Source organism: Trichosurus vulpecula, chromosome 7, assembly GCF_011100635.1.
Source record: "Trichosurus vulpecula isolate mTriVul1 chromosome 7, mTriVul1.pri, whole genome shotgun sequence".
Classification (NCBI taxonomy): Eukaryota; Metazoa; Chordata; class Mammalia; order Diprotodontia; family Phalangeridae; genus Trichosurus; species Trichosurus vulpecula.
The window spans coordinates 191145585-191170310 of NC_050579.1; the positions used below are offsets into that span (position 1 = coordinate 191145585).

At 36.0% G+C, this 24726-nt stretch overlaps 1 protein-coding gene across 3 annotated transcripts in view; it reads right to left on the bottom strand.

Moving 5' to 3' along the window:
- The window catches only part of DOP1A (DOP1 leucine zipper like protein A), a 107199-nt gene that overhangs the window by 60098 nt on the left and 22375 nt on the right, over positions 1 to 24726 (bottom strand). For all 3 annotated transcript variants that reach the window (XM_036767102.1, XM_036767101.1, XM_036767100.1), the window contains exons 2-10: positions 23212 to 23402; positions 20083 to 20264; positions 13513 to 13683; positions 11517 to 11706; positions 8523 to 8621; positions 6508 to 6607; positions 5445 to 5554; positions 2257 to 2365; positions 372 to 492 (exon numbers count right to left, since the gene is read on the bottom strand). In XM_036767102.1, coding sequence (XP_036622997.1) covers positions 372 to 492; positions 2257 to 2365; positions 5445 to 5554; positions 6508 to 6607; positions 8523 to 8621; positions 11517 to 11706; positions 13513 to 13683; positions 20083 to 20264; positions 23212 to 23349 — 1220 coding nt within the window. In that variant the 5' untranslated portion in view covers positions 23350 to 23402. The remainder of the gene's footprint in view (positions 1 to 371; positions 493 to 2256; positions 2366 to 5444; positions 5555 to 6507; positions 6608 to 8522; positions 8622 to 11516; positions 11707 to 13512; positions 13684 to 20082; positions 20265 to 23211; positions 23403 to 24726) is intronic.

The following is a 24726-nucleotide window of genomic DNA, read 5'->3' on the forward strand; positions in this document are numbered from 1 at the left end:
ACACTTAACATTACTATTGTCCAGTGCATACTTCTCCACCTTGCACAACTGTGAAAAGCTTGCTGATTGCTCTTTGAAATGCAAGCATACTATATCCAATGCATTTAGAATGAATGCACAAAATATGATATCTGTGAATTTGTGAAGTGCATTGTTGGTTCCTGGAATGTGGGTAAACCTAGAAGTTGTAAGCGCACAGTGTAAGCACTCTGACACCCTTGCTTTTTAAACAGATATTCTTAGTGTATGGAAATGGTGAAGTCATTTACTTGTTTCTAATTTAAAACAACTGTCACTTAAGGACTTATTAAGCAAATATGTGATATAGTCTACTGAGTTATGTTTTAGAAACAAAGAAGCCATTTCTGTACCTGCTTAATTGTGTATGATCTTTGCTGAAGGGTGGTTCTACCTGAAGATCCAATTCTGCTCTACACTGTGTATACAGCGTTCTAAATACTTCAATCAGGACGTCTTCTAATATGACAGGTCCTACAATAAATATAAAAAGCAAATACAATAATTACATATTGGCAAATGATCATATAAAGATTGCTTATGTTATTAAATGTCTTAAAGTTAGTTCTAAATGTCTTAAAGTAAGTTTTTTCCCTTCCTGCTTCATTCAAACTCATACAAAATCAAAAACAATTCCACATTTTATGTGGCTATCGTCAGAAAATGATAAAGTGACTAATGAAAATATATATTTGGGTTAACAGAAAATTCATGATTAAAAATTTTTAACATTTTCATCATTGAAGTAAACAAACTTGGGTATGATCCTTTATCTTTCAAGAAGCCATTAGCTAAAAATACAATCTCAAAGTTGTGATATACTATGATTTGTGTTTTGATCTCTTAAATATTTCCTAAAGAAAATTCAATTTAATATACTTTTAAGGAAAAGGGAAGGGAATAAGCATTTCTCAAGCATCTCCTCTATGCCTGGCTAAGTACAATACAAATATTATCTCATGGTTGGGTTGAATGGTCTGTTCACTGAGTTCATACATATATTTGTACTAGACAAAGTATATGGATGAGATGAGTTCATTATTGAATAGGAGGAAGCAAGAGGGCTGCACTGCATTAGGAAAACTACACAATGCTTTTTATGATACCAAACTGCAGCTGGGTAGAAAGATCCATCTTTTCAATAAAACTATTCTCCTGGCCAGGTTCTGTAATTGTGAATCTTGGAACACATTTTTCAAGAAACTGAAGTTATAGATGACCTAAAAGACAATGTAACTATGTATGGTAGGCATAAGTAAGGTGTGGTCCAACAAGGGTGTACATTTGAAATGTGACATAAGGGCTACCACAGTGCAAACTTATGAATGAAAAAGAGATTAGGTTGTTCCTCTGGCAAAAGTGAGAGGTAACGAAGATGAGTAAGTTGAGTGCTCCACTGGCACACTCAAGAGTATAAAAGGAGCTATAGAAAGGCCTTTGGCATGTATAAGGATCATCTGCAAAGTACTTAAAGAAAAATGTGAACAGTAACAGTGCTAGAAAAGCCTGGGGTGGGTTGCACATGTGCACCAATAGAGGTAAGGGTGACAATGCTAAGATCACAGATCCCCTTAGTTACTGAAGTTAAAACTTCTAAACACGTACATGCTGACTACGCTTCAAGAAAGCTTTCTGTCTTGAGGCATTTTCAGATACTGCTTTGTTACTGCTAATCTTAGGGCTGTCAATTCTTGATTTATTTTTATTATTTCTGTCTAAGCTACGGTAACTAAAATTCCATATTAAATCCACGAAGGACAAACAAAATATGCAAATGAGTACACATATATAATTAGGGTGCCAATGTCAGGAGTCAACAAGGGCTACTACAAACCTTCCTTTTTTCTTTGTTTGCTTATGGACTTGAATTCTAAATGATATGAGACGGTTGATGACTATGAATTTCTATCTCTTTACCTTAAGTCACTAGGACACTAAAAATGCCTTAAACAGCAAAGATTCCTTTGCGTGGCCTGTCAAATATATACAGCACAGCAAGATAGGTGAGGAACTCATCTAGAACTGCCATGAAACCATGCCTAGAAAATTCAGTTTTTTAAATTGTAAAAAGCTGAATTTTCTAGGCATGGTTTTTAAATGAGAAACTGAGGACCCATATTCAAATGTTATGCAGTAAAATGACTTACGAGATAACAGATAGTTTTCTTTAATATATGTGTGTGTATGTATGTGTATAATATATAAAAAAAAATCACTGATGCTTTTTTTTTTAATTACCTAGCTCAGGTTTGTCCAGCAAACTGATTAAAATGCGAAAGGGTTTTAGGTCCTGCATCAGGGTACTTTCTTCTCCAAAGCCATTCACCTGCAAGATTCCCACCATTGCCTTTTAAAAAGGAGAGAAAAATGCAAATTAGTAAATAAAAAATTACAGTCTGATACTGATAATGAAAAAATACAAAACACTAAGCATGCATGACACAAGTTTGTATGTGATCAAAAAAATTCCAGGATGGTAACACATGATTATGACATAACATCCCTGTTACTTTACTGAAATAATTTTCCCAAGGAAGGTTATTTTCCCTCTGGTTAAAAAAAATGTTTTTTCTTATCCGTGGAGGTAGAACTACAACTAATGCACAATATCTTATTGTTTTTCTTATCTGTGTTAATCTGATACTAGTAGTCAATGACACCCACAATCCTCTCCATTTTCAGCTCATTCTAAGCAGGTACCTCACCTAGGAATATACTCTAGTTGTTTGTAAATTCCCTTAAATAAGAGAAGTATCAGAATAAGAAGAAAGAAGTATATATACCTTGTTGGGGTTGAGGACAGCGCTAACTCAAAAATGTTCCACTAAAATGAAGTTTTATCATAGCTGTATTCTTGTTGGAAAGCCATCTAGGGAGATTTCAAAGCTTTAAGTGGGTGCATGTGGGAATAAGCATTTACATAGTACCTACTATATGTGCCTAGCACTGTGCTAAGCACTTTTATAAATATTATTTTATTTGATCCTCCCAACAAACTGAGAGGTAGGGGCTATTTTTTTTTTTAGATTTGGGGTAACTGGGGCAAAAAAGTGACTTCCTTAGAGGCACACAGCTACTAACTCTCTGAAGGTGGTTTGAATTGAAGTCTTTCTGATTCTAGGCCCAGCATTCTGTCCACTGTGCCACCAGCTCCCTGGAAGATACCATATGAGCTCTGAGCTTCCCACCGAGAAAAGGCCCTAACCTACACAGGAAAATAAAAGACCAGAAACTATTTGCAGTTTAAGAATGTTATAAAAAAGCATGAGGCTTCATAGGAAAGAATTCTCTAAGTCACTAACAAGAGAAATAAAAATTAAAACAACTCTGAGGCTTTGCCTCACCCCTATCAGTTTGGCAAAGATGACAAAAGATAAAAATGACAACTGCTGGAAGAACACATTAATGCACGGCTGGTGGAGCTGTGAAATGGTCTAACTATTCTGGAAAGCAAATCAGAACTTCACTAAAGAAAGTCATTAAACTGTTCGTGCCCTTTAACTCAGTGATATCACTGTAATAATGTCAAAAACAGAGGGAAAAGATCCCCCCAAATATTTATTGCGGAACTTTTAATAATAGCACAAACTCAGAAGGAATGTGCCCTTATATTAGGTACCCACTGATGGAGGAATAGCTGAACAAATGATGGTACATGAACGTAATGGAAGAAAGCAGCAGTATAATGCACTAGCTCTGGAGTCAAAGGACCTAGGTGTGAATCCCACCTGGTACTACCGATGTGACTTGGGCAAAGCACTTCATCTACCTAGGCCTCAGTATTCACAAATGAAAAATAAGGGGACGGGAATAGTGGCCTTTGAGGTCCCACATAGCTCTAGATCTAGATCTTAACCTGGGGTCCCTGTAAGGTCTGTGAACTTGGACGGGAAAAAAAAATACACCTTTATGTCAACACAACTGTTTTTCTTTGTAATCCTATGTATTTTATTTTATGTACTGGAAAACATTCTGACAAAGGGTCCATAGGATTTACTAGGCTGGCTAAGGAGTCCAAGACATAAAAAAGGTTAAGAACCCTTGCCCTAAATCTGTGATCCTAAAGAATGTTACTGTACCTTATAAAAATGATGAATATGAAGAATTCAGAGAAACTTGGACAGACTTGTATAAACTAAAGCAGGGTGAAGTTAGCATAAAAAGGATAATTTACATGACAACCATAATAATGTAAAGGAAAACAATATTGAAATACTTCAGAGCTATGAGCAATGCAATGACCGAATATAACTTTAGAGGACTGATGGTGAAAAGTATACCTCCCAGCTCTCAGTAGAGAAGGAGTGGATTACAGGTACAGAACGAGGTATAAATTGTCAGACACAGCCAAAGTTTTGATTAGCTTTGCTAAACTATATTGCTTTGTAAGAAGGATTCTAAAGGGTGGTAAGGGCATTATTGGGAAGCAAAAATGGTATTTTATAAAGCATCATTAAAACATTTTTTAAAAGTTATTAGAGGTGCTTCTATATGGAAAGATCAGCCATATGACAACTCATTACTCCCATCAATAGAACCTTTATATGTAACAAAGGACAGAAAAACAAAACAAACACTTTGGCCATGCATGAAAATGTTTGGCCATGCATGAAAATGATTGTCTCATTCTCCACTAGCAATAATCCATTATCTCTCTATCTAGAGGCATGTTTTCATCACTGGTCTTCTGAAGTCATGAATAGTCATAGCACTGATCAAAGTTCTAACAGGCTTCAATGTTCTTTTCCTTTTCATTATTGTGGTCAACATTAGGCAGTAGTCATGAAAACTAATGCAATCTTGGTTGCATTTAGAGATGTCTTATGTCTATATAATACAGTCTAGTTGCACTGGGTCTCTCATCACACTCTATCTGGAGCATTGTGTTAAATTCTGGGCCCCATATTCTGGGTACAGATATTGATAAACTTGAAAATGTTTAGAAGAAGGCTAGCTGGATGGTGAAGGGTCCAAATTTATGGCAGATGAGGACTGGTTGAAAAAAAATGAGGAATATTTAGAGAAGCCATAAAAGAAGATGAGACATGATATCTGCCTTCAAGTATTTGGAAGGCTCTCATATGTAAGGCAAATTTGGGCTTCATGTAAGGAAAAAGCAGAATGGGCTATATTATGAGGTAGTTAAAATTTTTTGAGCAAATTATGGATGACTCCCTTTTACATATGACATAGAAAGGATCCTTGCTCAGGTAAAGGTTGGAATAGCTGGCCACCGAGATCCTTGTTCTTTGAGATTCTAGATGCTTAAGAATTATTAAATGTTATAAACAGAAAGTACACAGGAGTTAACTACTAGCAGGATTTGATAAAGATTAAGAAGAGAAAAAAAGACTGTCATTGGGGCTTATAATTTGCAAATAACTACATATTGAATAACCAAAGAGTAAAATTAAGGTATTAATTACCTGGACCAACATCTCTTTTGAAAAAGTAGTGAAATAATAAGTGGCATGTTCTTCAGGATTACTATGCCTTGTGCTTCTGGGTCCTATGATAACACCATTATTATCAAAGCCTCCAAGCAAACAAATATAAAACACATTAGTATTCCAACCACAAAAATCTACATCACCAATTTAAAAACTATAGATCTCAATAACGGCCAACACATACCAATTTGTAGTCCATTTAATGGCAGCAAGAGAGATAATTTTATAAAGTTTAATAAAATGAAATTCTATATGAATGACATTCTTCCAGAATAATTCTCCTGGTTACCAAATAATACAAGGTAACTTATTTTTCAGGATATATTAAGCAAATTTTATAGCCATCAATACATAAATGCAAACAGTTCAATCTCCATAAAGTTATTTGTGTGGCAAGGCTCAAGACTATAATTTAGTGGGGCCTCTGAATTCTCCTGGGCATATTTCTGAGAGAAGATATGTGGATCATTCTGGGGGAGTCTCTATCTAAGACCAACAAAATGCTAAATGATAGAATGGCCTACTCTGGGTAGAAGAGCCATTGTTCTACTCAACCTGTGTCCACAGCCCTTTTAGCTAATTCATGACTTTAAAGGTAAAAAATTATTTGACTAATTCATCCATAACATTCATTTATTTGTATTATCACGATTATAATTACAGAAAAGAACAAGACCTAACGGATTCAAATAACTAAAGTTCCAATGATACCTTCTTCCATAATATGTAACTATAAACCAAATATGGAATGTTCATTAGAGAAATCTGAATTCTTATTTGTCTTTTTATGAAATTTTATTATTACACAAAATAATAAAGAAGCAAATGAATCCACAATATATGTGTATATATATATTTTTTTTCCTAAGAAGTTTTTGCACTTTCCTCATGCCACATACTCAGCAAACTAGCATTTTTTTAATCAACACAAACACATAAAATCCCAGCAGTTTCTTTAAAAAGTCAAAGCTTTTTTTTTTTTATATTATAGCACTTTCAGTTTTTCTCAGGTTTAATCACAAACACATCACATACCTACCTAGAAGCCAGGCGTAAAGCCTGCGATTTAGAGACATATCCCTTCTTAGAACCACATGAAGAGCTGCTGACAAGATTCTGATCATGTCAGGACGAGTTGCCTGAAAAGGGAATGAAACATAAACTTCATTTTAAACCTTTTCTTCTGAGTTTCTCTTTAAACAAATTCATGGTAACAGTAAGGCATTCTTGCTTATTCATTTTTCTCATGTCTTTCTATTCCCTTTCTTCTCACTATCCCAGTGAATATTTTTTATGATTATGTTGGTTAGTATTCATTAGTTGGTTTTCACTTCAAAGAGGCCACAATTTTGGCTCTAAGGGAATCAAAGAAGCCGGTCAATCAGAATGCACATTTCAGGAACAGAGCTATCAACAGTGCTCAGTGATTCTACTGTTACTGAATCTTTCTGGTTAAGGTTAAAGCCTCTGTTGGAATGCAAATATGTTATCTGACGTAGAGTTTTTATTAGCCATCAACACCATAAAATGGATTACTTTATCAGATTAGCTTTGATCACCTAGCAGTGGCCCTTTGGTCATTGGGTGTTGTACAGGGAGACTTTTATTATGATGATAAGGAAAAGGAGATCATGAGAAAGGAGGAACAAGTCTAGAGCATGGTGGGAGAAGATAGCTGAGGTTAACATAAATAAAAAGAACCTATAAAGCCAGAGCACAGTATTAAGATCCTTGGTTCATGAGAAGGAAACCCAAGTTGGGGTAGGGAAGGAGTTAGCAAGAGAAATGACAAAAAAGGGAAGAGTAATTTGCTTAGTGCTAATCCAGTTATGAACAGTTAGCAAAGAAAAAAAACCCTATGTAATAGGGGTCCCTATTCCAAATTGAATGACTGAAAATCACTGCATGCTGCTCTCTTTGTAAAATCAGAAGCCAATACTTTTTTCCCCTACTATTAAACGTACTTTGACAATAAAGAAATACTCATGTATCACACGAAGCACTCAGTCAAGGTTTCTAAATATACAAGTATTTAGACCATTTCTTCACAAATGAGGAAATTAATTGAAATCAATTCTAGTCAACTAGATGCTTCATTTGTGAATTCTCAAGTTAGTTGTGATCAACTGTAATAAAAGCACTACAGAATGCCAAGGAGTGGCTAAGATGTCTTTCCTACTGCAGCCAGTTCTCCAATGAAAATGATATGGCTCCCATATTTCAAATATACAAACAACAGAAGTCAAGACGGGTAATGATCAAGGCAGAGGCTGCAGGTATACAATGTTAGGAAGAGCTAACACTGACTTGAGAGCTTTGCTTTGCCCTCTTTTTGTCTTTTACATTACATTTTTATAAAGACTACTTAAGGAGTGATAGATATAGGTGAGTCTTTTAAAAACTCTGTTAAATGAGTCCATTTCACTTTTGCTGTAAGAATTATTCCACTTTATTTCCTCAGCTTACTTATAAATCCTGCTCTTCAAAAAAACACAACCATGGGGCAGCTAAGTGGCACAGTGTATAGAGCACGGGCCCTGAAGTCAAGAGGATCTAAATTCAAATCTGGCCTTGACACACTAGCTGTGTGACCTTGGGCAAGTCACTGCCCAATTGCCCTGCCTTCCCCCCTCAAAAAAAAAAAAAGAAAAAGAAAAAAAAACACAACTCTGTCTTCAAAAGTCATATGGAATAGTAAAAAGGCCTCAAACTCCAGAATACTTGTATGATCAAAGTTTGACCTCTGACATAAACTGGCTGTGTAACACTGGGAAAGTCACTTAGGCTCCCCTGGCATCTTTCTAAAATAATTATAAAACAAGTGTCAATCTACAATGATAAAAGGAGTTTCCCAGGGTATAAAGTCACAGGTCCAGATCAAAACAATCCCACTCTTCCCACCCCCAAGCTCCCACTCTATTCCTACCAATTGCTTTATTAAATACAAAAAAGATATACGTGATGACTATGATTAAAAACGCATACCTATGTAATACACACACACTAGCAATCATTTAAAACAAGTACCTTAGATTAATATCACTAACATTTTACCTGACTCATATGGAAAGGAAAGCAGAAGAGTATAAGGTCCAGAGTGCTTCTTTGTACAAGGACACTCGAATCCTGTACTGAAGTACTTACTGCTTCTACCTGCAAAGAGAATGCCATGAGAATAACGGTACTTACTGAAAATAAACAGTGTTACAATCACAGTGAAATCATGCCAACAAAGCAAATCAAACCCTTTCTTCTTCCCAAGTTGGTAAGAGGAATACTCTCGGCATATTTATTCCAATCAAAAGTACTAATTTTTAAAGAAATTCAAGAGAATCTCTTTACATATTTTAAAACGTTTCAAAAATTACATGAAGGAATGCTATGAGAAAGATCTATGGGGAGGGTAAAACTATTTGGTACTGGTTTAAAAAACAGAAAAGAAGATAAATGGAAAAGACCAGACAATGAAGAATCAAAAATAATTAAACTTAAATGATCCAATGTTCAATAAACCTAAAACATAAATTACTTAGTAAACAACTCTATCTGAAAAGGACTGCTGGGAAAATGGAAACCCTAGTGAAAATTAAGCTTAGACAAACATCTTATACCATATGCCATAACACACCAAAAATGGCTATGTAACTTGAATATAAAACAGTATAATATTTTTTTAAAATTAGAAGAGTGCCAGAGAAGGTCAGGCATCTACCTATCTATGGCTTGTAAAGCCCTTTATAACTTGGACCCTTCCTATCTTTCTAGTCTTCTTATACCTTACTACACTCCATCTACACTAGGATCTTGTGATGCTGACCACCTTGCTGCTCCCCTCCCATAAGACATACCATCTCTAGATTCTATTCATTTTCATTGGCTGCACCTATGCTTTGGAACATTCCCTCCTCACCTCTGCCTCCGGGATTCCCTGGCTTTCATCAACTCTCAGCTAAGATTTTATATTCTGTGAGAAGACTTTCCAAGTCCTCCTTAATCTTAGTGCCTTCTCCCAGAGAATACAATGTAACACACACACACACACACACACACACACAGAGAGTTTATAGTTTGAACATAGTTATTTGCATATTGGTCCCAATTAGACTGAGGTCCTTAAGAGGAAGGATTCTTTTTTTTTTTTTTAATTAGTATGTTTTTTCCCCAGTCACATGTCAAGAAAATTTTTAGCATTCACTTTCACAAGATTTTGAGTTTGAAAGTTTTCTCCTTTCCTCCCTCCTTCCCCTCCCCTCTTCTGAAAATGATAGGCAGTTTGATATAGTTTATGTATATGCTATCATGTAAAAAATATTTCCATATTAGTCACAGTTGTGAAAGAAACAGATGAACAAAACCATGAAAAAGAATAAAGTGAAAAAAATGTGATTCGATTTGCATCAGCTCTTTCTCTGGATACAGATAGCACTTTCCTTTGTGAGTCCTTTGTACTTGTCTTGGATCACTGTGTTGCTGAGAGCTGATCATCACAAAATGCTGTTGATACTGTGTACAATGGTTTCCTGGTTCTGCCCATTTCACTCTGTATCATACCAGTCCTTCCACAATTTTCTGAATCTGCTTGTTCATCATTTCTTATTGCACAATAGTATTCCATTATTTATCATAGCTTATTCAGCCATTCTCCAGTTGATGGGCATCCCTTCATTTCCAATATTTTACCACCATGAAAAGGGCTGCTATAAATATTTTGCACATGTAGGTCCTTTTCCCTTTTTTATGATCTCTTTGGGATGTAGACCTAGTAGTTGTATTGCTGGATCAAAGGGTATGCCCTCAAAATCTTATAAAAGTGAATGCTGAAAACTTTCTTTAAATGTAATTAAAAAAATAAAATACTATTTAAAAAAAGAAATTTCGATTAAATGAAATTGAAAAGCTTTTTCTTGAATAAATCTCAAGAAAGATAAGAAAACAAGTAATTAAATGGGAATCAAAACAGCTCTATGGTTTACCCTCACACACACAAATTGGTGAGGATGACAAAAGTTAGGAAAAATCAGTGCTAGAGGAGTTATAAAAAGAGAGCCACACTAATGTACTGTCAGTGAAGCTGTGAATTGGTCCAAACATTCTGAAGAACAATTTGGAAAAATGCAAATAAAATCAAAATGCTTATAGTCTTTGAGCCAACAATTCTATCATTGGAAATATAAAATAAGGAGATCAACAACAAGAAAAGCCCAAATACATCAAAATATTTATAGCAACACTTGTTGTGGCAGCAAAGAACTTAGAAGTAAAGTAGAAACCCATTAACGGGGGTAAGGCTAAACAAGTTGTAGTTTGTTAATAAAAAGTAATGACTACATTGTAAAAATGATGACTATGATTCAGAGAAACCTAGGAAAACTTATATGAACTGATGCAGAGTAAAATGAGATTCGAGAATTTACAGGATGACAATGATGTAACGGAAAACAAATTTGGAAGGCTTTAGAAATCAGATAACCCAGTGACAAATTATGATTAATGATGATGAAATATGCCTTTCACCTCTTGGCAGAAGTGATGTATTAGAAATGCAGAATCAAACATACATTTTAAATAGTCAATGTGTTGACTCTTTTGCTTCTCTATAATTATTTGTTAAAAGGGGTGGGGGACTTCTCTTAGGGGGAAGAGAGAAGGATGTAAGTAAACACTGACAGAAATACAAAAAATTTTCAAAAAGAATAAGTAAAACATTAAAAAAACAAAGAAGAAAAGAAAGAGATGCAAAAAAGGGGAAATTCTGTTACTACCTAAATTAAATATTTATATTATTTAAATTTAATGTTCACTTTTGTCAAAACAAAATTTATACAAGAGAAGTTCAGGGTTTCATATACAATCCTCTTTGTTGTTCTTTATATACCAAAATGATGTGTTTATGAATGATTAAGTTCATAATAAAAAATTTTAAATAAAAAAGAAACATATTTTTAATTGTACAAAGATGTGTAAAGCTTTTAAAGAAATCACAGCAACATAATAGCTATGGTGGTGTATGCAAGTTTCTAGTGAAAACAGAAATATTTTAATACATACCATTAGTTCAATATCACTGCCAATTATATAAAGTTGATCCTCCATTGAAAGCTTCCTGTTCAAATGCGAGAGAACATAAGTGATTCCAGGTAAACGAACAGCAGGACTGGTAAGAAGACTACCCCAGAGGGCACTGTAGAATGCTGACTGGTCCACTGCAGCAGCAACCTTCTCCAACAAGGTGTTAGTTCTAAAGCACAAAAAAAAAAGACTTATTCAAGAGTTTTATTACAAATACAATAAAATTAAATGCTCTTCCAAGAAAAGATAAAAGTAATGGCACACATCTGCTTAGGGAAAACAAGTACTATTCTTGCTATAACACATGTTCAGTGGCTTGCTTAAAATATTTTAAGAGTTTCTCTAATGTTTTCTTTAAACTTCTATGTTACATAATTCAATGTTATTGATATTGTCACTAATAATAATCAACTTTATATAGTGCTTTGTTTGCAAAGTGCTTTATAAATATAAACTCATTTGATCCTTATAACAACCTTGTGACGAGGATACTATAGGTGTTATTATTCTTGTATGAAAGATGAAGAAATGTATACTCAGATTTTTAAGTGTGGCAGTGTTCACACACCTGGTAAGGATAGAAAATGGGATTTGCTGGATCTTCTTGACTTCAGTTCTAAGAGCCTACCATGCAAAGCAGTCTTTCTAATTTATTACATTACGCACTGAGAAAAACAAAACATTTTTAATCACTCTTTATTGAATGCCATATTTTAATACTTATTGCTTTCTATTTGTTTTAAGTCAAGTTATAAGACTTAAGACAGAATCATATCAATTTTAGGATTGAGCCTCCTGACTCACTTGCTTTCTGACTTTAGGATCAAGCTTCCTGACTAGCTTGCTTTGTGACTTCAAGCAAAAACCATCATATTCTATTCCCTCAATTTATTTACAGGCAAAACAAGGGACAAACCTAACAAACCACCTCATTAAGATACTATTTAGAATAACAAATAACATAATATAAACAATTTTGGTTCCAAAGCAATGAAGTCTACTAATTCAATATATGTATTAAGTTTTCAACTATAGTCATGACATACAGGTTTTCATGAATAACTTTTTCACCTTATTAAAAAACCTAGAAGACATCTAAAACACCAAGAGATGGAGTTACAAACTAAGTAAAATCAACTACTGTAGCACTACTGTCCAAAAACAGTAAGCAAATAAGCAAAATGCAAAGGTTATTAAAAGCTAGGTTAATGTTAGTTTTAAGAATAGTAGTGCACAGAACTTAAATAGGAGCTTATTCTTTCTTTAAAAGTAGACTGTCATCCAATTTTTGTTTGAATAAACTATCACTTAAAAAAAACCCTTCAAAAGAAAGAAATAGGTTAGAAACTTGTCCAAGCTAGATGAAGTCAAAGTCCAAACACTTAAAATCTCCACATCATTATGTGGTGGAATAAACACTTGGCAAAGAGTTTTAGAAAGCTTGGTTTCACAATGACCAATTTTGGTGAACTCTGGTGAGTTTAATTTTTGGCGATTTAAAACATCTAATAAGAAAACATTTTACCCCCTAAATTCATGAATATTATAACAGTAAAATTATTATTAGGAAAAATATAGGGGATAGAACTTTCCTGATGATTAAAGACAGCATTGTATTTAGAACCTGGTTTCAAATACTGCCTCTGCTATTTCAACCTGTGTGACCTCAGGCAAGTCACTTCAATTCCCTGGACCTCAGTGTCCACACCATCAAAATAAAGGATTGTATTGGTTTATGTTACTATGTAATTATATTATATACTAATTGTTATATTATCTATTGTGTGTTAATTGTTATATTATTATTTAATCTCAAATTTTATTTATTTAATCTCTTCCAGATTCTGCGGAACATCTATAAGTACTGCAATCTAAATTGATGCCAAAACATAAAAGATCTCAGGAAGCAACTAACAAGTTATTTATTATTTACCATCACAAGTAACACCTGCCAAATGAATTCCAATTGTCTTACCTTTCATAGTACTCCGACCCTTCCTCCAAGCCAGGCAGAATTCCAGTTAACAATCCTTGCAGACCAGGTTTTAATGTTTTACCCAAAGGTAAGTAATAAATCTCATATAAACTCAGCAGTGTTGGTTTAACAGACATGGCAGCATTGGCGAGAAGAGGAAAAAGCCCAGAACTGTTTTTGTAAAGAAAAGAAAAGCAAAAATAACTTGTTAAATATTAATATTCCACCAATATGGACAATAATAGACGGACAACATGAAGTCTATACCAGAATGAATGAACGAATACCCTCTATTATATGAATCTCTCTAGTATAAGAACCAGAAAGTCTCCAGGATCTTAGGAGGATCTGTGAAAGGATAAGGACAAGAAGCAATGAGGAAAAGAAAGCAGAATGTATTGTGAAAAGTACCAATGGAGAGAGAGCAATCACTAATACTTGATGAATTCACATAATAGCCATTAAATGCTGCATAAAAAGATTTATTTTGAAGGGAGGGTATATGCCAGAAATACTGTGGCTGGCTGTGGTTAAATTTAAAATGTTCAGATTCAAAAAATTTCAAAGTTGGAAGATACCTCAGTGATTATCTGATCCAAACCATATTTGTAAAACAATTATCTCTACAACTCTATCAAATGCCTAACAAGTGGTCACCCAGCTTTTGCTTGAATACTTTAAAGGAGGGGGAATCTGCTACCTTCTAAATTACCCCATCCCCACCCCTGTCTCCAAATTCTCCTGGATAGCTCTGTTTGGAAATTATACCTTCTAGTGACAGGGTTAAACTCAAATAGAAACTGAGTTCACTAGCGTGTACATAAGGATCCCTGGGGGCCACATATTAACTTAGTTTTAAAATACATCATCTATGTTGCACTGTATTTTTATGTATTTTATATTCCCCAGTTACATTTTGGTCTAGTTTAGGCTGCACTTGGGAGTATTGTGGGTCACATGCAGCCCATCATCACCACCCATGTGATACCTATGTCTTAAGAACATGCCTAAATCTGCCTTGTTATAACTTCTACCTGATGTTCCTAGTTATTTAGAATGTAGCAGATTTCCCCTCATTTAAAGTATTCAAGCAACAGCTGGGTGACCACTTGTCAGACATTTGGTAGAGGTGTAGAGATAATTTTTACAAATATGGGTTGGGTCAGATAATCACTGAGGTATCTTTCAACTTTGAAATTTTTTGAATTTGAATGCTTGAAAGTCCTCTATTTCATCAAACGTCCACTACCCCCCCGCAAAGGATTATACTCAGTTTTGCTGGGTAGGTGATTCTTGGTTGTAATCCTAACTCCTTTGCCTACCTGAATATCATATCCCAAGCCATCAGATCCTTTTAATGTAGAAGCTGCTAAATCTTGTGTCATCCTGACTGTGTATTTTTTTGTGTCTCCTTTACCAAACTGTTAACTCTTTTTTCATAATTTTCTTGCATCACTCTCATTTCTCTTCCCAATTTTTCCTCTACTTCTCTTATTTGATTTTAAAAATCTCTTCAATGGTTTGAGACCAATTCATATTTTTTTTGGAGGCTTTGGACATAGGAGCTTTGACTTTGTTGTCTTCTTCAGAGTGTATGTTTTGATCTTTCTTGTCACTGTAGTAATTTTCCAGGGTCAGAATTTTTTTTCTGTTTGCTCATTTTCCCAGCCTATTCCTTGACTTCTAACTCTTTGTTAAAGTAGGGCTCTGCTTCCAGGGTGAAGGGTGCACTGTCCCAAGCTTCAGGGGTTTTGTGCAGCTGTTTTTAGAGATACCTCTAGGGACCTTTAAGTTTTCAGTTCTCTCAAGGTGGTATGATCTAAGGAGAGGTGTTTACTGTTCTCCAGATCCATGCACTAGTCTGTGAGCAACCACAAGCACTCTTTTCTGTGCTGGAACTGTGACAAGCGTCCACTCTAGTGTGGCTTTGAGCTCTGATCTGCTAGTGCTCCTCCTTGCCCTGGATTGCTAACCAGGACTGTGACCCAGATTTGAGTATGAGCAAAGCAGAGTCCTGCCTCAGTGCTAGCAAACAGACCCCTCTAATCTCCTTCTGACCAGTGATGTGCCCCTCCATGGACTGTGGACTGAAAGCTCCAGAAGAAGCTGCTGTTGCTGCTGATCCAGTGGTTCCCAAGGCCTGCTCTTGGTTTCCTGGGGCCAGGGGTATGCTGGCATGGCCTGTGCTGGATTATTCTCTACTCTCACCCAGACCTTTCCTGCCAAGAAAAAATTATTTCACCCTTTCCTTTTGCGGGTTCTGTATCTGTGGGCTGAACAGTCTGGAAACTGCCACTGCTGCCACTGATTCAGCTGCCCCAATGCCTGGTCCTGGTTTGCTGGGGTCCAGTCTGCACTGGTGTGGCCCGCGCTCCCCTCTCACCCTGGTGCAACAGACCTTCCAAGTTGCCTTGGGCTGGAAAATTGTTTCACTCCATCCTTTTGTGGGTTCTGCCACTCTAGAACTTGTTTAGAATCATTATTTTAATGTATTTGGAGGGGTTTGGGTGAGACCTTAGGCGAGTCTCTGCCTTCACTCTGCCCTCTTGGCTCCTCTGCCTCTCTTGGTGTTCTTAAGTTTGTCAAACACTGGTCTGTTGCACTTGACTGCTAAACATATAAACCCAGAGATCACAGTACTGAGTATAAAACTCAAGGAAGACAAAGAATCTAAGGCCTCACATATAAGAAAATGCTCAGAGAAGTTCTTTTTATGGCTACAAAGAATTGGAAACTAAGTAGGTTCCCACTGACTTAAGAATGGATAAAAAATTTGTGGTATATTACTGTAATGAAAAATTATTGTGTAAAAATTATAATGAGTGATGAATATAAAGAATTTAGAGAAACATGTAAAGATTTATATGAACTGATTAGTGAGGAGAATTTAAACAATGGGGAAAATAAAAGGAAAGACTGTATAAGAAGCAGTGATCAGGTTAGAGAAGAGATGAGGAACAGTGCAGTAAAAGCATCTCTTTTGCCAACTGCAGATGACAAGTGCTGATCACATGGCTCACTCTACTTCTTGGTAAAGACATGGGTGGGGGGAAGGGGTCAAAGAGATGAAAAAGTATAAGAGGACAGGAGGGACTGGAATACACAATTAACCATTATAACCACAAATGGAAATGGGATTAATCCCCCCATAATGGAAGGAAGAGGATAACAAAATAGACTAGAAGGCATGATCAGTACTTTTTTTACAAGAGTTGTACTTGAAGGATTCATACAGAGTTAAAATAAGGGGCAGGAATAGAGGTGAAATTTTAAAAAGCAGAGTGTATGTCAGGAGGATTATTATCCTTTTACAGTTCAGTTTCTCAGGATCCACGGCCATGGCAACGTACAGTTTCCAGGTGTTAGATAATAACTCCCAGAATAGCCCCAAGGATCCCAGACAGTAATATCTAGAATCATAGGGATAGGCAGCCCTATTGAGGCTGTGCTGTGGAGATATAGGGGTGACATAACTGATATTTACTATACTTACGCAGAAGGATGGTATCGCTAAAGTAAACCTGTGAGGCCATCGTTGGCAAGATGCCTTATTTGTCTGTTGCCCTACAAAGCAAGTGGGCACTGGCCAACAAGTGGGGAACCCTTCACTGGTGCCCATCGGGGCTTGAGGGGATTTACGGAAGCTCACTAGCTGTGCCTATCTTGATTGACCCCATCCAGATGTAGCTGCCTCCCCTTCTCACCGGCCCCTGTGAGAAGAGTGATTAGGGAATGCTGTAGGAGTTAGTGCTCCCATTATCAGCAACCCTACTGAGAAAAGCAGAGTAGAATTAAGATTATAAACCCCTCCAAAGGTGTCTGCCTGTCTGACCAGGTCAAGAGTGAACCTACTAGAGGCTGGAGTCTGAAAACTCCAGTGCCTCCTGCGTGTTATCTGTGAAACACACAGACAGCAATCATATCAAATTAAGATAAAGATGTCATACAGTTATACCTACATTTATATACATAAAGATGTCAGGCAAGGCAACAGCAAAAACAGAAATGGTTAAAAGAGAAACAGCGAAACTGAAATAAAAGATGTTACCACTGAATATAGATCAAATGGCATAGCATCTAAATACTTGAAGGAAATGTTAATCGACTTATAGGGAGAAATAACACCAAAAACAAGCTTGTTTTAAGATATACAAGGCACTTTATAAATATTAACTAATTTTATCCTTTCTATAATACTGGAAAGAAGGTGCTATTATTATCCCCATTTTACGGATGAGGAAACTGAGACTGACAGAGGTTAAGTGACTTGCCCAGGGCCACACAGTTAGTAAGTACTTGAGCCTTCCTAACTCTGAATCCCGAAGTTTATCTACCTACTATGCCACCCAAACTGTCTCAGAACTTGACAAATATAACAAAAATATGAAAAAGAAACTAAGAGATACAAAATAAGTTTAGAAAGGTTAGTGACAGTTCAAATACTGACTGGAAATAGAAAGGAATACACAAATTTTTCACTCTTATGTGCGCATGGCACCTTTAGGACACTGACCATATGCTAGGGCAAGAAAAATCTCCTAAGCAAAAAAAAAAAATTTATATATATATATATATACATATATATATATATAAAACATTTTACTGACCACAATGCAATAAACATTATAATCAATAAAGGGCTTTTGAAGAAAAGATTAAAACTTAAATAAACTTTAATAATCTAATTCTAAAGAACCGGTGAGTCAAAGAACAAACTGCATAAACAATAATTTAAATAAAGAAAATGATAATAGAAGAATATATAAACATTTGTGGGATGCAGTCAGAATAGTCCTTAGCGAGAAATTTTTTATTGCTAAACACTTTTGTCAATTAAAAAAACCTCAACTAAACACAAAAAATAGAAATCCTGAATATCAAGAGATGAACAAAACTAAAAGCATAAAAACCCCACTGAATTGATAACTAAAACTGAGAGCTGGATTATTGGGAAAAACTAATAAAATAGATAAATCATTAGCTAGCATACTTAAAAGAAATCAATATGCTAGTATCATAAGTGACAGGAAAATTCACTACAAAAGAAAAAATTTCAGGAAATTATTAGAAATCATTTTGCTAAATTATTTGCCAACAAAACTGACAATTTAAATTAAGTAAATGAATATATATAAAATTTTAAAATCAGATTAACAGAACAAGAAATAGATTTTGAATAACCCAATCTCAGTAAAAGAAACTGAAGGAGCCATAAATGCAGTCAGATCTCTTAACTGCAAAATCCAATGGCTTATCTCAAGTATCATCCTTTTTGACTTCTGCAATCTGTCAATCACTCTTCTCCTGAATACTCTTTCCTCTCGAGGTTTTTACCTGGTTTCCTACTACTTACATAAGCACTCTTTCATAGCCTTCTTGGCTATTTATTTAAGTCATGTTCTCCAAAAGCAGACAGATAAATAAAGCAGTAGTTCGAGTGGATGTAGAGTCAGGAAGACTTGAGTTCAAATACTGCCGTAGACACTCACTATGTGACACTGGGCAAGTCATTTAACTTTTTAGGTTCAGTTTCTTTTTGTAAAAACTGGGGATAATGATAGCACCTATATCAGAGGGTTTGAGTAACCAAATAAGATAACATATGTAAAGCACTTTGAAAACTAAAGCTTTATGTTAACCAAGGGTGTCTACAATGGTTCTGTCCGGAACCCTCTTCTCTTCTTTCTCCATACTATCTTGCTTGGTGATTTCGTCAGTTTCTATGGGATCTTCTCAATGCAGATGATTCCCAGATCTACATATCCTGTCCAATCCCCTTTCCTGAGCTCCAGTCTCATATTACCAAATTTGTCTTAGACATTTCAAAATGGATGTCCCATTGGCAGCTCAAACTCAACATGTCCAAAACAGAACTTAATCTTTCCCTCCCACACTCTCTCCTTTTCCAATTCTTCCCTATTACTACAAAAGACAAGACTATCCACTGAGTCACCAAGGCTCCCATTTGTGATTCCACAAAATAAGATGGAAGGAAGAAACATAGTAAATAATAGATTTTACTTTTTAAAGACTATGTCCCCCCATCTCTCCCTGGCTGGAAAAGTAGGGACTACTCATAGATCCCATGCCACTAGTCATAGGCATAGAAGCTTTGACCTGCTCTGTTTCCAGCCTAGGTTGCCTCACCCTTCCTCTAGCAACCAGATCCTCCCTATCCTTCCTGTTCCTAGGAGCAAAAGATATTAATGCCAAACACCCAACTGGCATAGTTTACTACAGCCCAGAGCTCCCAAGCTCAAGAGACCTTCCAGCCTCAGCCTTCCCAGTGGCTGGGATTACAGCCATGCACCCCCATGTCCAAACATAATAGATTTTTTTAAATGTCTCTGAATGGTATAAATGAGATACACAAAGATTACAATATTAAGAGCTGAAAACCTGTCATTATTAAGGCAATCAACTTTCTTATTAATTTTAAGAGTATAAAACAAGAGTTTTTAAGAAGTATAAAACAGTGAAAAGAATAAATTGGCTTTTTTATTTGTTTTATAAAATGTTTACATGGAGGCATAATCACACAGTGTACATAAACACTAAAATGACACTTACCTATAAAGAAAAAGATCTTTGGCAAGGCGCTTAGGTCCAATGATTTTGAAGATAATCTCATATGTTTCAAGTGCTTTTCGATGAACTCCACCAGGCAATGCTGGGTGCAGGCACTGTGCTAAGCGTTTGCCTATGGTCAGCTTTTTTGGTACTACCTGGTACTTTGCATTATTTTGTAAAACCTGGTAGAAAACACTTATAGTACATTAAAGCAATCTCCCATGTTTCATTTTATCTGTTACTACTTACTGCTTTTAATTAAATCAATCAACCAACAAGCATTTATTAAACTACTACTACATTCTAGACATATGTCAGGCATTATTAAAGTACAGAAAATAAACAGTCCCTACTTGCAAAGTGCCTACACTTTAATGGGGGACAAAAGGACACATAAAATATATGTACAGCATGATTACATAATAAGTGTGTACACACACAAAGGGTAGTGAAATACAAGGTAATTTGGGAGGGAGGGCACTAGCATTTGGGGATAGGGAAAGTTTCTACACAAAATATGGTACTTGAGTACATTTCTGAAAGAGGGCATTATGGGGTGAAGGAAGGGGACCTTATAAGGTACAAGTAAGGAAAGAAACAGTACATTCCAGGCATTGGAGATGGGTGGGGAGATGGAATGCTGTTGGTGAGGATTGGAGAGAATGCCAGTTTGGCAAGATCGGAGTTTAGGAGGAGAAGTGATGTTAAATAAAAGTGGAAAGATAGGTTGAGGGCAGGTTGTATAGAACTTTAAAAACTAAAAATGAGAGTTTACTTTTTATCCCAGAGGCAAAAGGAAGACAACGAAGTAGTGAGTAGAGTAGTCACATGGTTATATCTGTGCTTGAGGAAAATCACTTTGGCAGTGGTGTGCGGCATGGACTGGAATGGGTAGACACGAGGTTAAGAAGATCAATTAGGCACTTGTAATAATCTCGGTTATGACACGAAGAGGGCCTGAACTAAGGAAGCAGGGCAGCTTTATAGTATAGATAAGGGAGCTGGATGTGAGAAATGTTGTGAAGGAGAAACGGCAAGACTTGGCAACTGATTTAATGTGTGGGTTGAGAGAGATTATTATGAACCTGGGAAACTATAAAGATGGTAGCGTGTGGGACAAAAATAGGAAAGTGTGAAAGGGAAGGTTTAGGGGGGAAAATAATGAGTTCAATTTTGGACATTTTAGCTTAAGATGTCTTCAGGACACCCAGTTTGAAATATCCAAAAGGTAATTAGTGATTTAGAGGCTCAGTGGAGAGATGGAATGGATATATCAATCTGAGAGACATAAATGAAGTATTTATTAAGCATTTATTTTATGCCAAGGAGTTAAGGCATGTGTGAAGGCAGTTAGTTAAAGAGTCATCTTCATATAAAGATGATACTTTAAATTCACACAAGCTGATGAGGTTACCAAGAAAGAGAATGCAGAGGAGAAAAGAATAGGGTTTAGAACAGAAGTCTGAGAAAATCCCCAGTTCGGGGACATCATGTGGACAAGGAGCCAAGAAAGGAGACTTCAGAAAGGCTGCTTCAGTGAGATAGGTAGGAGAACCAGAAGAGGATGGTGTCAACAAAAACCCCAAGTAGAAAGAATATCCAAGAAGAGAGGGTGATTGTGTCGAAAGCACCAGAATGATTAGGTCTGAGAAAAGGCCCATCAGATTTGGCGATTAAGAGATCACTGATAACTTGGCAAAGAGCAATCTTAGTTGTGTGATCAAATCAGAAGTTAGACTGCAAAGTGTTGAAGAGGAACAAATAAAAAAGAAAATGGAGGTAGAAAGTGTCTAGACAGCTTTTTGAATGAAATTGGCTGATATAGGGAAGAAAGATCCAGGAAAGAGACAACTGGAATAGCTTCTGTGGAGAGTGAAGTAAAGAATCTATTAGAGAGAAACAAAAGGACTACCTTGCTGCAATGAGGACTCAGCTGAGATCAGACAACATGAATTTATATTGTAGAGTCATCACAGAGTTATGGAGATTTTCTCCAGCACAGTTCAGCAGCTTGTGAGTAAGAGGGGAGGAGATGGATTGTGGGAATAATCGAGGGCTCAGGTTTAGCAACACTGGCAGCAATAGGATGAGGGGGCAAGGGACTTTAAGAGTAGTGGACAGTTATTAGACTGAAGCTGGAGGGGAAGAAAAGTGAAGCCAGAATAGGGAATAATGACCCAAGAAAGTACTGAAGCATTGAGTCACTGTTGGTCTTGATGAAGGTGAAGAATAGGTTTAGGAAGGATGAGGCAGAGGAGAGAGTAAGTTATGGTAAGATAGCATAATAACAGTTTCTAATTAGTGGTGTGGAACAATTGTGGGCAATCGTGAAGGAGTTGGAGGGAGCATCAACATGGACATTAAAATTCTCTATTACAAGGGCAGGAGTTGAGGAAGAAAGGAAGATAATGAGCCAGGTACTGAACTCTTTTAAAAAGGAGAAAGAATGATTTGGGGGCCAGTATCCACTTTATTGTGTTAATGCTCATTAACAAACCAAATTATGTCAATTTACTACTATTTACACTATTACTATGACACTATTAATAATTTATTGCTATTGATTACATATTTATTAGCATTAGTAGTACCTAGCTACTACATAAGTATCTTTACATAATTATGAATACAAAATATAAGTAGTTACTAAGAAAAAATAGTTTATGATTATTTTCTGCCCCTTTTCTGTGTCTTGTTATTGTCTTAAAAATTAAAAAAAATATTCTTTCTTCAGCTATAAGGTATCCTTTAGAGACAAATGTCCATGAGAGATAAGATAATGTCCTCCTCATGGATTCCATGGACTTTAGTGTACCAGCCACTTTAGTGTACCAGCCAAAGTCAAACACTATACTTGTTGTAAAGCAAAATCTCGCATAAAAATGGTGGTGAGGATTCTTCAATAGATGTTAAAGGGAAGTAGTTAATTTAAAATTTTAACACTACAAAAAGAAAAGGTTATCTTGCTAGTTACAAATGTGAAAATTTTGTTCTTCCCAATGCAGAATAAAAATGTTATGGTTTTTAATTCCATATTTTAATCTTCAAATAAAACCCAGTGAGTCAGAAAATTAAAATATTTTTTCCTGATAATTATTTCTTTGCTCCGTGTGGATAGAAAAAACATACCTTGTTAAGTTTCCCAAGTGCAGAAATTAAGTCTGCCCATTCGCTGGAGTACTCAAAATTCTTGAGTGCTTTGTCAATTGCTGCTACATAATTCCTGTACTTGGAGTCACTCAGTAACTCCAGCTCCTCCGTGTTCATCCTCCCACAGATTCCCACTAGAGGCCAGCTCGAATGTCATGTAAAATCATTACCTATAGGAGAGTTTGTTGGGGAAAAAACACTGTTGTAAAGTTAAATAATATAATAATGTCAAAATTTCTTGCAGTAAATCTTACAGAAGCAGTCAAGGTTGGTTACAAGAACGTGGGAGGAACGAGCAGTCAGAGGCCGCTCCGCACACCTTTTAGTGGGCTAAAATAATTCACAGTTTGATGATACAAAAGAGAAGGGTACTCTTTTGGCTCTTGCTATCATACTATGTTTATTACTATCACCATATTATATGAATGTATTCCCTTTATAATGAGCTAGAATCATAACAAGATCCTGATGACTGGAAATAGTACAGACCTGAATAGATTTGGGACACCATCCCGTTTTTATTAAAGAACAGCAGGCAACCTAGTCAATTCAGAATTTCAAATTACACATTATTTTGAATTAACTGACAAAGGGTGAATAAGAATTTTACTGTCATTGGTTTGATTAACCAAAACCTCCCAGTCCTCGCTTCCTCACAACTGACTGCACTTTCTGCCAGGCATTTCTCAATGCTTTTTCCAAGGTAATAGCCTATCTTTAAATGTCTATCTACTCCACAGGTCCCCCAGCCAGTGAAATGTAACAACATCAAAGGGTAACCAGGTTGATCGCAGTTGCTGCCATATATCCTTATATCCTTTGTCCTACCTTTTTGAGAAGATCACTGACTGCTAATAAGCGCGCGATCAAAGAAACGGCTGTTTTCCCACTTAACATTTCCACATCATCCCTCAATTTATTTCTACTGTCAACAGCATCCATCCCCTCTCTTTCCATTAGTTTTTAAGATTCAGAGGAAATGCAATGACAGTCAAAGGATATAAACGGTTTGCAAAGGAAGAACTGCAAAGTACTCACAACCACATGAAAAAATGCTCCAAATCACTAATACTAAGAGAAATGTAAATCAAAATAACCCTAAAGTTTTACCTCACACCCTGAAAATTGACAAAAATGGCAACAATGTTGGAGGACTTGTGGAAAGACAGACACACCAACTCACTGTGGAAATATGAAATGGTACATCTGTTTTGGAAAGCAATTTGGAATTATGCAAATAAAGTACTAGCATGCCCATATCCTTTGAACCAGAAACTCTATTATTGGGCTTATAACCCAAGGAAGCCACTGATGAGAAAAAAGTACACATATACTCCAAAATACTGAAAACACCACTTTTATAATAGCTAAAAATTGGAAACAAAGTAGATGTCCATTCATTGGGAAACGTTTAAACAAACTGTGCTACGTGAATGTAAAAAAATACTACTGTGCTTTAAGAAATGATGTGTATGGGGGCGGGGGGGTGGAGCC